This window comes from Petaurus breviceps, unplaced genomic scaffold, assembly GCF_028583685.1.
Source record: "Petaurus breviceps papuanus isolate PSGF00001 unplaced genomic scaffold, PetGlider_PUasm1.0 90925, whole genome shotgun sequence".
In the NCBI taxonomy this organism is placed as follows: Eukaryota; Metazoa; Chordata; class Mammalia; order Diprotodontia; family Petauridae; genus Petaurus; species Petaurus breviceps.
The window spans coordinates 9,896,627-9,909,417 of NW_027187380.1; the positions used below are offsets into that span (position 1 = coordinate 9,896,627).

At 38.5% G+C, this 12,791-nt stretch overlaps 1 protein-coding gene across 2 annotated transcripts in view; it reads left to right on the top strand.

The window, feature by feature from the left end:
* MAP3K3 (mitogen-activated protein kinase kinase kinase 3) overlaps positions 1-12,791 on the top strand; it is a 112,766-nt gene that overhangs the window by 46,756 nt on the left and 53,219 nt on the right. For both annotated transcript variants that reach the window (XM_069076250.1, XM_069076251.1), the window contains 2 exons: positions 1,807-1,920; positions 11,319-11,439. In XM_069076250.1, coding sequence (XP_068932351.1) covers positions 1,807-1,920; positions 11,319-11,439 — 235 coding nt within the window. The remainder of the gene's footprint in view (positions 1-1,806; positions 1,921-11,318; positions 11,440-12,791) is intronic.

The following is a 12,791-nucleotide window of genomic DNA, read 5'->3' on the forward strand; positions in this document are numbered from 1 at the left end:
AAACATAATGAAATCTGTTTTGGAATAAACTATTTCTTGACAGTGAAATTAATAAGAGAATGAATATTTTAATTTAGACAAACAGATTTTGAGTCAAGATGGGAGAAATCCAGACTTCAGATTAAATATTTAAAACATCAAAAGCATTTAGATAAATACTGAGGTCTTTTTTTTTTTCCCAGTTAAATATGCTGTATATACAGTTTTCGGGTAAGCCCTGGTATAATGTGACTGTGTATGTAATGTGACATGTAAAAAAGATGAAATTGGAGAGGAACAGTCAAGGAAAGGAGTGGTAATATGGTAAAAAGGGTACATCAAGAGAAAAAATACAGAGAGGTCACAGAAAGGGAATGTTCCACATCAGACCTATAAGGAAAGAAGAGAAGACTTTTCAGCAATCAGTCCTCACTGACTCCAGAGAAGAGAGAATCCTGTGATCCTTATTGATCTCTCTTGCCTAAAGTCAGCTAACATGCTATTAAAGAGGGCTAGTTTTAGATAATACAGGCATTTCGGAAAGGTGAAATATTTTCTTTTTCAATCTGCATGTTGACTAAAAGCTTCTGTATTTCCAAAATTTCTGTTAAGAATTGTATTTCTTAGTAATATTTTTCAGATACCAACAAAGTGAATTCTTAGAATAACAGCCTTCCCTATATTCAGATTTATGTATAGAAAGACCTTCTGAAGCCAAACATAAACTATGTTTAGATTGTCCATCATTGGGATGAGATTCTTCTCACTCCATTTATTTGAATGAGTAAGAGTTGACCATGGTTTTCACCTACATTTTTAGATCCCTTCACCATCTTATTTCTTTTCTTTCAGTGCTGTTTTTAAGCCCCCTAGGCCTAAGTATAAAAATCTGGTGCCCATGCAGCAAGTTTTTACTTTTATATATATATATATATATATATATATATATATATATATACACACCACAGATTCTCTTATTCCTGAGTATATCCTTTCTCATCTCTTCTTGATATATTGGGAACTAAAGAATTTGCTATGGATATTCAAGATTTTACCTCTACAGATGCTACCAAAGCAATTATAAGAAATATTTAATATTTGGTTTATGTTTTTTTTTGTTGCATTATTTTTTCCAAGGAAATCGAAAGAAGGGACTGAAAACCTAAAGTCCATTGCTCATATTACATAATACTCTTTCCTTAAGTCTTGGGATTTTAATCTTGCTGTGCTGTATGACTTTACATTCCAGATTGAACAACAGTTTCTACTTTCTTAGATTTCTTCCTGATTTTAATAATAACTGATACTTATATGAGGCCTTGTGTTTATAAAGCTCTTTCCTCACAATAACCCCTTGAGTAGATATTATAAATATAATTATCCCTGTTTTACATCTGAGGGCCACAGAGGTTAAGTGTCTTACTTCTGCTCCTATTCATAGAATTAGCATCATATTGGAGCTGGGTTTTGAAATCAGGACTTCTGACTCCCAAGTCTAGTGCGATGGTACCACGTTGCCTCTCTAATTTTCCAATATTGTTAGCAAAACCATTTAAGTGGTTTCCAAATTCTATCTTAATAGTGGGACAAATAAATCCTGTTTGTCCTTGTTTGTTTTGGATTAAATGATGCATTTGGAAGGAAAACAGTCCTTGAAAAATGCCTTTGGGACTTCCTTTTAGATATTTTAGGACCTAGGGGTGTCCAAAGACATAATCAGTCTCAAAAATTGAAAAGAATTTATACTGATTTTTGTAAAACCTAAATATGAAGCATCTTTATGGACTTATGCATTGCATTATTTTCTTTCTGTATATTATGTTACAGCTCTCCATCCTGCTGAAAAATCAAGATGATCTTGATAAAGCAATTGACCTTTTGGATAGAAGCTCAAGTATGAAAAGCCTTAGAATATTGCTGTTGTCCCAGGATAGAAACCATGTAAGTAACTGCTAATCTGTCCTGTTCCAGCAACTGAGAGGAGGAAGTGATTCCTCTGAAGGCTTGCTATACTTCCTTAAAAGAATTATGCATAGTTTAGCCATTTTTCTAAAGAAAAAACATGAAAGAAACCCAGCTCATCATCTGTTGTGTCAGTCCCCACTGTTGTGGGAACTATCTGGGTAGAATTATGAATTCTTATTCCTAAATGGGGAACTCATCTTGTTTGCAGGATTTGCTTGGAAATCTTTTATTTCATTGAGAAGCCAGAATGTAACTACCTGACTTTTGACTGGTAGGGTCAGGGAAGAGACCTAACCTCCTTGGCTCTTGGCTACAGGTAGTTCTTAAAGTTTTTCATTCATTGGTCAATTGTTTGTTAAACATCTATTTTTATGGCACTTTAGTAAGTGCTATAATTTCCTTTTCTGAGAATAGTAGTCTTCAGTGTGCTTTTCAACTTGTTCTAAAATGTAGATATAGGCTATATTGGCATCTGGGTGAGTTTCCTAATCAGCACAGGAAAAGAAGAGAAAGGAAACTGTTTACTCTTAGTGACTTTACTGTTAAATTCATGCCCCCTCTATCCACCCCCCTCAGTGTCCTCCATATTTCTCTTGTCACCTTTCTGTTCATGATAGCATGACATGACAAATCTGGCTCAAAGTGGAAGAATGAAAGGGCACTTTTTTCCAGGAAATTTTTGATGGTTCTTCTTTTGTTGCAATGGCAAGTAAGATGAAAGGGATTATATAGCACGTGAGAGGAAGGAACAGACTTTACAGTAAAGGAAAAATGTTCTCTCTCTCTTGTTGGTCTGGTTTGAAGCCAACATGAAAAACATAGCACTATTTGCATCCAGCACTGATTGTCTACACTTTGAATTTGGAGGGCTCTCTAACTCCAGCTCCCACAGCTCTTCAGCAGCTCTGCCCTACCCTTGGGGCATGTGCAGGAAGGAAACTCTCCCATCTATTCAATGGAAAAAAGCCTGCTAACCTGTATGACCTCTTGCAAATAACCCAGCTGCTGCCTCCCTAAATGGCAGACCATTTGTATTAGCAATCAGAAGCCAGGGAATACCTTTTCTTAAAAAGGTCTGTGTTGTGGCACATGTTTTGTTGGACTGCATCCCATCTAAGACCTGTTCTTTAATCACTAGCTGCTCTGCCAAATTTTTTTTTTAAACCCAGTTAGAGAGGACTCCTTGGCATTATTTCTTTGGCTTGTAAGGGGCAGAAAGTAGTAGACAGCCAATGCTAGACAGCATCATTTGTAGACTTTCCCACCCACCCTAACTTTGGGGCAAGGTTTAGGTAATAGGGAGCTTACCTTAAGCATTTATTACAACGATGTGTTGTGAGGTTGGAATGCTCTGCCTCGTTGCATTGAGGAAGAGGGGTCTACAGGTAGGAAATCTGAATTCAGGAGGGTATTTCCTAATATTGCTGAAGTATACACTGTTTATGCATGTTAGTAATTTAAAATAGCAGAGACCATTTTCTAGAAATTCTTAGGAGGTTTTCAAAATAGAAAATGTCCTTTTCTTTTTAATTTCTTTATTCAAGTGATTCACCTGCTAAAGTAACAAATAGTGGTTTCTTTTTTACTTATCACATCAAATCTAAACTTAGCCCAACTTCCAAGGCCTTCCAGCTATTGTCGTTCCTGGCTCTCTTAAACCTCATCTTTCAGTATACTCCAGCATGACTCTTTTGATGTAACCAGACTGGTTTCTTTATAAACTCCTGCTTGTTCTCCTCTCTGCAGTGCTGTTTATGCCTTTCCTCTCCTGAAATGCCCTCTCTTTCCTGTCTACCCATGTTACTTTCTTCAAGTGCCAGCACTCAAAATTCCACTCCCTCAAGATGCTATTTCTGGATAGAGGATGGATGATCACTTGTCATCAATATTGTAGGTGGAATTCTGGGTCAAGTACTAGATGGTTTCTTAAATTCCTTCCAACTTTGAGATTCTGACCAACTCTTAACTCTTCTCTGATTATTCCCTTATTCTATGCCTTCTCAGCCCTTACACACTTAGGGGTTGCTTAATAATTGTTCTCAAATTGTTTCACCAAATGTATGTTTTGCTTCATCAATGAACTGCAAGCTCTAAGAAGGCAGAAATCATGTCTTTCTATTTCCTTATCCTCCACTTCCTCCTTCTCCTTTGCCTAATACATAGGACATACTCAAGAAATGTTTGATGAATTGTGAGGAGAGTCTAGATATTTCATCCAAAATACCCTTTCCTTATAAGAGAACTAAACTGTGAATAAGACCGTTTCGTTAGTATTTTCAACCCTACCACTGATGTCATTTTACCATTCTGTGTCAATTTTCTCTTTCATCAATTCTGGGAAAGTATTTTCTACTTAATTATTATTGAATCTTAATGCTATTATAAATTTCAAAGAAGATTTCTACATGAGATACTGATATATACAAAGTAGACACAATCTCTTTCCCTTAAAAATTTGCCTTTAAGATCAACCTTAGTAATGAGATTTTGCTTTTGGAATTTCATCAGCTGGGCTTACAAATGTCTCTAGCATCTATTGTCCTCCCAAATCTTAGTTATTATTCTACCTTTCCAGTTGAATTTTAGGAATTTCCTTCACTTGTTCCCCTCTCTTCCTTCTCTCTCAACTTAGTTGTTCCCTAAGCCTCCTTCTTAGGTCTTTTCCACTTCTACTGGCTTCTTCACATAGGGGCTTCATTCAAATGGTTGCTTCTATATTACCTGTAGCCACAACACTCTCAGATTTATCTTTGTGTCTATTTCTTTTCCTTTTTCCCAGATCTCTTAACCATCTTCAAAACTTCTATTGCCTGATAGCTTATTGCTACCTTAGACTTAATTTGATCAAAGCTAACCTCCTCGTCTTTATAGCTAAGCCTTTACTACTTCCCCATCACTGTAGACGCCAACACAGTTATACTTATTTATCCGATCTAAAATCTCGGACTTATCCATTGTGGCACTTCTCTATATTCTTAAGTCCTCACATACAAGTCATCTTAAATCCAACCCTTTCTTTGCTGCATCAGTTGAATTTGCTTTTCCTCTAAAGAATAAGGTGAGAACCACAGAAGCCAGTAGGTAAGAGATTATTCAGTAAGGTTCAGAGGAACAAAAGAGTAATAGAAACAGGTGATTCCTTGTTCAATGTACTGAGGCAGCTATTTGTTGACTTGCTAACAATAATAGAAAGCTCTGTTGTTTTCTTGAGAGATGTGTCCAAAAATCTAACAAAGAACCTCTCAAGACTTATTGAAAACAGCTGACAACTACCACTTCTGGTTATTCATGTGGGCACAAATGACACAGAAGGAACCCTCAATTATTGTTAACAATTATCAAACATTGGGCAAGAAATTAAAGACCGTATGGGCATGGGTTGTATTTCCTCACTGTTGCCCATCAAAGAAAAGGAATGGAGGAGAGAAAAATTAATTTGGGAAATGAATTACTGGCAAAGAAGGTGATGAAGGTTATACTTGAGAATAGGATTTGGATTTCTGTATCACATCTTACAATGTAGGGATGATAGGTTCCTCACCAAATATGGAGTATGCCTGGCATAGGCGAATAAGAATGTTTTTGCCAGATATCTTGTAATCTAATCAAAAAGGAATTAAACTAAAAAGAATGGGGGAATAAGAAAATTGCTGATATGTATTCCCCAAATCAAATACTATAGAGATTAAAAGAAGAATAGCAACTGAAGTACCCAGAAATTCACAAAAGACAGTATCCAAAAAAAAATTGCAATACTAATCACAGCCTCCTATATATATATATTTACACACACACACACAAATGTCCAATGTTTTGGCAACAAACAAGAACTGGAGGTTGTAATGCAAGGAGGCAAATTTGACCTCACAGGTTATCCATGAGACTTGGTGGGATAAAACTCATGTCTGAACCATGACTTTGGATGGATATGCCTTATATAAAAGAAATAGGGTAGGTAAGAGAAAGAGATAGAGTGTGTGTGCGTGCGCACACTTGTGTTTGTGTATTCTTTTTTTAACCAGTTCAGATGAGAGTGAGGGTCAACCATGCCTTCCTAACTTCTTCCTTATTTCTATAAATGTCTGCTTTTCCATCTTGCTTATATGAGATAATTTTCTCTAACTTTCCTTTCCCTTCCCCCCTAATGTATTCACCTTTCCCTCTCTTTTCATTCTTCTCTTAAGATTATCAAGACATAAAAGAACAACATTCCCAGTTCTTGTCAAATTAGACTCTTTGTATGACTCCCTGATGATGAAGTTAGGGTTCAGAGGAGTCTCTGAGACTTTCCTGTTAGGATGTAAGCAGTTTATCCTTGTTTAGTTCTTAATCATCATTCATTCATGTTTACTTTTTCGTTTCTCTTCAGTTCTGTATTTGAGCTTCAAAGTTTCTACACAGTTCTGGTCTTTTTATCCAGAATACTTGGAAGTTTTCTATTTTATTACAAATCCGTTTTTACCCTGCAGGATTACATTGTTTTCCTGGGTAAATTATTCTTGGCTATACACCTATGCACAGCTTTCTGGAATATCATATTGTAGACTCTCCACTCCTTTTTTTAGTCGTGGATGCTAAATTGTGTGTGATCTGACTGTGGTTCTCAGTGCTTGAATTCTTTCTTTTTGGCTACTTGCAGCATTTTTTTCTTTGACCTGAGTTTTACCTGTAATATGCCTGGAAGTTTTCATTTTGGACTTTCTTTCAGGAGGTGACCAGTGGATTCTTTCAGTTTCCACTTTGCCTTCTGATTCTAAGAGATCTGAGCAGTTTTCTTTTAAGATTTCTTGAAATATAATGTGTAGACCCTTTTTTGGTCACGGTATTTACGTAGTCCAGTGATTTATAAATTTTTTTTCTCCTCTAGATTTTTTCTAGATCAGTTGTTTTTGCTTTGAGATACCTTACATTTTCTTTTTACTTCATTTTAATATTTCTTGTTGTTTCATGTAGTCAGTGGATTCTGTTCTGCCTATTCTAATTTCCGAGGAGTTTGTTTCTTGGGCAAGGTTATGTACTTCTTGTGCCAAACTATTAATTCCCTTTCCAATTCTTTCTTTCATAGCTCTCACTTCTTTTCCATTTTTTCCCCTAGTGCTCTTATTTCTTTGATAAAAAAAATTTTGAATTCCTTTTTTTAAATCTTCATCTCTTCTAGAAATTCTAGTTAAATTTGTGCCCATGTTGTAATTTTTTTTGAAGCTTCGATTGTATTTGTTTTATAGTCATTTTCTTCTGGATTTGCATCTTTAGCATCTGTTACTATAATAGCTTTTATGGTGGCATTCTTGTTCCATTTTCTCATTCTTCTAGCCTTAGAAATAAATATTAGGGCTGGGCTCTTCTTTGTTTCTGGAGGGAAGGTCTGATCTGATTCCCTTGCTCCGTTCTTTTTTTTTTTTTTGGAGGGCAATTGGGGTTAAGTGACTTGCCCAAGGTCACACGGCTAGTTTCTGTATTAAGTATCTGAGGCTGGATTTGAACTCAGGTTCTCCTGACTCCAGGGCCGGTGCTCTATTTACTGTGCCACCTAGCCTCCCCGCCTTGAGGTATTGAGTATTATGTTACCCCAAGATCTCAGGGACGGCTCAGGCTAGAAACCTACAAGATTTCAGTGTTCCTAAAATAGTGTGATCCTATGCAAAGTCTGATTGTTGCCCCCCTGTTTGAGCTCTGCAGGTTTCTGACCTGAATTTGGGTCTGACCAATAGTTGACTTTTACTAGACTCAACCACTATCAGCCATCTGGGAAGCTCTGCTGGATCTGAGGCACAGAACTTTAGTCTGGGAATTGTAATTATTTCTCTGTAGGCTTTAGATTGGGCTAGATTCTGCAAGTGAGGCTCTGCTCTGTTTCTGGGCTTGAAGTCACACTGCTGTTATTTGCCTCTGAACTTATTGGTTCTCTCATTCTACGGCCTAGGCTGCTCCCTGGGTACAGGTTCCCTTCTGCAGTCTGTCCTAAATCTGTGACCAGGAACTGGGTCGTGGGTGACAACACTTCAGGTTAGTACCAGTTCCTGCACCCTTGAGCACCCTGGTCTGGCAATTACTTTTAATCTGGTGCAGTGGGCACTGAACCTGAGGTTAAAATTGGATAGATTTTAGAGGGTCTGTGAACTTGGTAGGAAAAAATGCATTTTTATTTTCACTAAACTTTAACTGAAATTTAGCATTTCCTCAATTTATTGATGTAGACAGCAAATATTATTCTGAGAAGTCTTTCATGGACTTCACCAGACTGCCAAAAGGATCCATTACATAATAATAGTTAAGAACTCCTCCTTCAAGGCTTTTGTTCATTAGTCCCTGAATGCTTGAAATAACTTCATGCCACCTATTTGTCATATAACATCTTTTTTTTCTTTTAGTTCAAGTTTTACCTCCAAGAAGCTTTCCCTGATTGATTCATAGACTTTCTAATTTGATAATACAATCCTTGATCTCCCTAATTATGAATCTTTTCTTATATTCTTGCATCTCTGTTTATGTTAACTATAAACAATTTGCTTTCCTTCCTTCCCTATTAGATTGCAAGTCCTTAAGTGGAGAGAATGTATTTAATCTCCACTGCTTTTCCTACATACTTAATATAGTATTGAGTCCTCTCTGGGTGCTTACTACAATGCTGTTCTATTTCTGACTAGAGACTGCATGCTTTCCCTCCCCCATTACTTGCCTGCTTCCTCAGTGTAGCACATCAACTGTTTTTTCCTCTCTGGCTCTTGGCAGAACTGAGTTGTTGTACATGAAGGCTTAGTAAGAGTACTCACTTCCTCATGGCATTGACTTCCTGTTAGAGCAGTACAGTTTGTCAAGACAGCCCTGCACGTGATAAGGTCCAGCTTGGGGAGACTAGAGCTGGTTGCTTGGCAGCTAAGCTCAACCCTGAGATGAATCTTTTTCCAGAAGGTACAGGATACAGAGTTTGTTTTGGTCAGATAATGATTTTTTCCCTGTATTCTTGTGAGAGGTAGAAGTAAGAGAAAAGAAACATAAAAACTTTGACCCAGATAATTTATTAATCCCTAATTCTCACTCTTATCAGTCTTGTGGCTGTTTATTTCCAATTTAAAATAGCTTGTCCTTTTCCTGTACCACATTTGCCCTAATCTTCTTGGAATGAAATGGAAAAGTATTTATTAGGCGCTTACTATATTCTAGGCACTGAAGCTCTGTAAATACAAAAAGTGAGAGCCTCCTCTCTCAAAGAGTTAATATTCTAATGCAGACATACATTTAGGAGAGTTTAACTGCAGGGCAAAATGGAAAAACTTAATGGTCCTTAGGGTACATCGGTATAGAAGATGACAAAACTACGGAATCCAAATGAATTAATGAAGGGAGCATTTATGATTCAGTAGCAGAGCAGATGGCAGTGCCCAGGCATCTGAAGGACACAGACAGAGAAAATGATAAGGCCTAATGATAAGGCAAATAATAAGACTTAGTAGTCTTTCCAGAAGAATATAGTTGGAGATTCTTCTATTAATTGAAGTAGTGTGTGTGGTCATTAAGTACTTGTAGGACTTGGTTGTCAGACATGCAGTGATCCTTCTCTTTTCCTCAAAGATGTGAGGAAAGGCAGAATCCTCAATAATCGTAACCCAAGGATGGCTCCAGAGTAGAGCCTTCTCACTTTTCTTTCTCATATATCAGAAGACCCAGAGAGAGACCCTGCAAGTGGCCCAAGAGGGGCAGCTCAAGTTTGATTTGTGTTTGCTGGAATAAGAGTGAACTCTCCTCCCAGTGGCTGTTCAACTTCCAGACATAAGGCTGTCTCTGCTTCTGCTTGGGTTGCCCTTTCCCTACAGTTTGGTCCCAGACCCAGGGTGGATCTTGGTGGACTTGAGCCAGAAGGACTTCCTGGGTCTTAGGAAAACAGACTCTCAAGGGTGAGGCCAGAGCTAGGGTTGCCTTTCTGGGACTGCAGGATATGCAGGAAGCAGGATTAGAATATGGGGGCCATAGACCTAGGCTAAGGGAGGCACAATTAACCAGAATTCATAAAAGAAACAGAATCTTTTTAAACTCATGACCAATGGTTTCTCCTTGGTACTGTAGGGCTAGGATAGGACTCAGTGGGTGAAGGACCATTTGCCAAAGAGAGAGAGCGGACAGGGTGGGGTAAATGCTCCAGAATTATATGACCTCAGTTCAGGAGCTTTGCTATTGCCATATTTTTAGGGTTTGATAACCTGAGACTCTTATAGCTATTCTTTCTGGAAGACTTTTTCTGCTATCTAGGTTAGTGATCTTGTTAATCAGAGCAACTAGAATTGAGGAATCCTGGATCTTTAGTTTCTTTTTTTTCCTTGAAAATGTATAGTTGGGGCAGCTAGGTGGCACAGTGAATAGAGAGCACTGGCCCTGGAGTCAGGAGGACCTGAGTTCAAATTTGGCCTCAGACACTTAAAACGTACTAGACACATGACCTTGGGCAAGTCACTTACCCCTAGTTACCCTGTCCACTCCCCTCCAAAAAGAAGAAGAAGAAAATGTACAGTTGTGCAAAGGCAGGAATTGTGTATTAGGTGCTTGTAAGGACATGTACCCCCAGAAATGTAGACTATTCAGTAAGATAGTCCCAGTTTATGTGAGCCCAGTTCTTCTGCCTTCATTGTGGCTGGTTTCTCTTCTATTTGCTATCTTTCTCTGCCTTCTTTCCCAGTTCATCTGTGGGTACCTTATAGGGAAATTTGGGTTGCTCAAAGCCTATATTAGTCCTACCTGAAATGATTTTGGAAACATGGGCTAAATTATTAGTGATGCTTCCAAGCCTCCTGGCCCACTGATCTACTGAAGAATGTTTCCTAAAACAGCTCTTCTCTGTATTAAGCATGATTGACATGTAAGTGCCACCAATATGGAATAACTAAGATCCTTCTTTCATTTTTATTAAAGAGTGACTGGCTGAGGAGTTAATTTTGAGTGGATCTTTAGGAATTTGGTTCCTACTTTTCTGCACTGCCTGGCAGATAACTCAGATGTTTAAAGTAACTTTGCTCCTTTCTTCAGGCCCTGTGCAACATTTGCTGAAGAGGGATTTATAGATCTTTCTTCCTACAGTCCTTCATAGGAACTATGCCTATTATATCTCCATGGCTAAGGCTCCATTTTTTAAAATGGGACACTATGTACCAGTGCCTATGTGCCATTGAGGTCATTAGACCACATTGAGTAGCAAATGATTTGCCAAGACTGAGGAACAAGTTTTTTGGGGAAAGTAAGGTTAGATTATATGTTGAGAACCCACCAAAATCATTGTGAATATAGGCTTCCACAGTCTGAGAAAGTTGATTTCAAGGTAGAGAAATCTTTGCATTCCCTATTTCTTAAAATCTTGTTTCAATCTTTTCCTTTTATCCTTTCAGACCAGTTCTTCCCCCCATCTTGGAGTGCCCAAGCAGGTCCGGATCAAAGCTTCCCAGTCTATGGGGGATGTAAATACCATCTATCAGCCGCCGGAGCCCAGAAACAGGCATCTCTCTGTCAGTAAGTAACTCCTCTTCTTCACCTTCTCTGTACTCTCTCTTTCCTTTCCCTCTGCCCTCTTCTTTGTTCCTCTTGCCCACTTTTTTGACACTTGTTCCCACCATCCCCCTTATCTGCTTTTCTTGCCCCTCTCTCTCTTCAAAAGACCCTCTTGGTCTCTTTTGCCTTCTCTTCTTCCACGGTATTGCCTCTTTTTTTTTCCCCTCAACAGTTTCATTGTTTACTCATTTTTCCAGCCTGTTTCTTGACCTTAAACTTTATGTGAGAAAAGGGCTCTGTTCACCTTGGGTGGAGGTTGAGAGTAGGGCATTGTCTCAAATTTCCAGCTTTTTCATGCCACTGTTTTCAGAGCTAGTTCTGGGGATCTGCAAGTTTTTGGTGCTTCCAATGTGACATTATCCTGGGAGAGGGTGTGGTCACTCCTCTTTTGGTCTTTACCTAGGAAGGATGCCTAGTCTCCTGTAGCCACAGTGCTAGTGTACTCTTTGCCTTGGAATTGTGACAAGGACCCTTGCTCCCTTTTGACCTGACCTCCAGCACTTCTCTCCACTGCGACCCAGAACTGTATACGAGTAGTAGAGTTGCCAGTCAGTGCTAATTACACCCAGTGCTGCCAAAGGGTCTGTAATCTCTTTCTGACCAGTTGTCAGACCTCTTTATAATCTCTGGGCTGAGAGCTCCTGAAGCTGCTGCTATAGCCACTGTTGCCACAGACAGTCTTCTACAGTAGTGTCCACCTCCCAGATTTTCTTAGACTGGAAAAAATATGTCACCATGACCTTTTGTTGTTTCTTCCTCTCCAAATTTGATTTGAGGCATTATTTTAAAGTTGTTTAGAGCAGAACGTTAAGAGAATTCACCTGGGTTACCTCTGATCTACCATCTTGGCTCTGCCTCTCTCTTCCTCAACAGTTTCACTGACTATACTTCCTAACAGTTCTTACCTTGAAGGATTTAGGTACTTGTCATGAAAGAGATGGAATCTGGTCATTTGGGTTCCAATCCCACATATCACTTAGGAACTTTGAATGTCTTTACTCCCCCAAGAAAAATACTTATAGATGAAATTTTTAGAGATTTTCATATCAGAGCACTTAGGGAAGGATTCTGTTGGTTTGGGTGTTTTTTGTTAAATGTCTGTTGTTCAATACAATAGTCAGAAAGGGAGCTAGATTTCAACGGGAAAAAACCTAACATATCTCTGTGGAAAAAAATAACATACTGAAACTTATCACTCAGTAGAATTCAGTCTTTGGGGCTAGATTCCTGGAGTCTGAGTGACCAGACCTATTTCTGGGATTGTGTAATATGTATAAGAAACCTCGCCCCTTTTCAGTTGTTTACTGGACAAC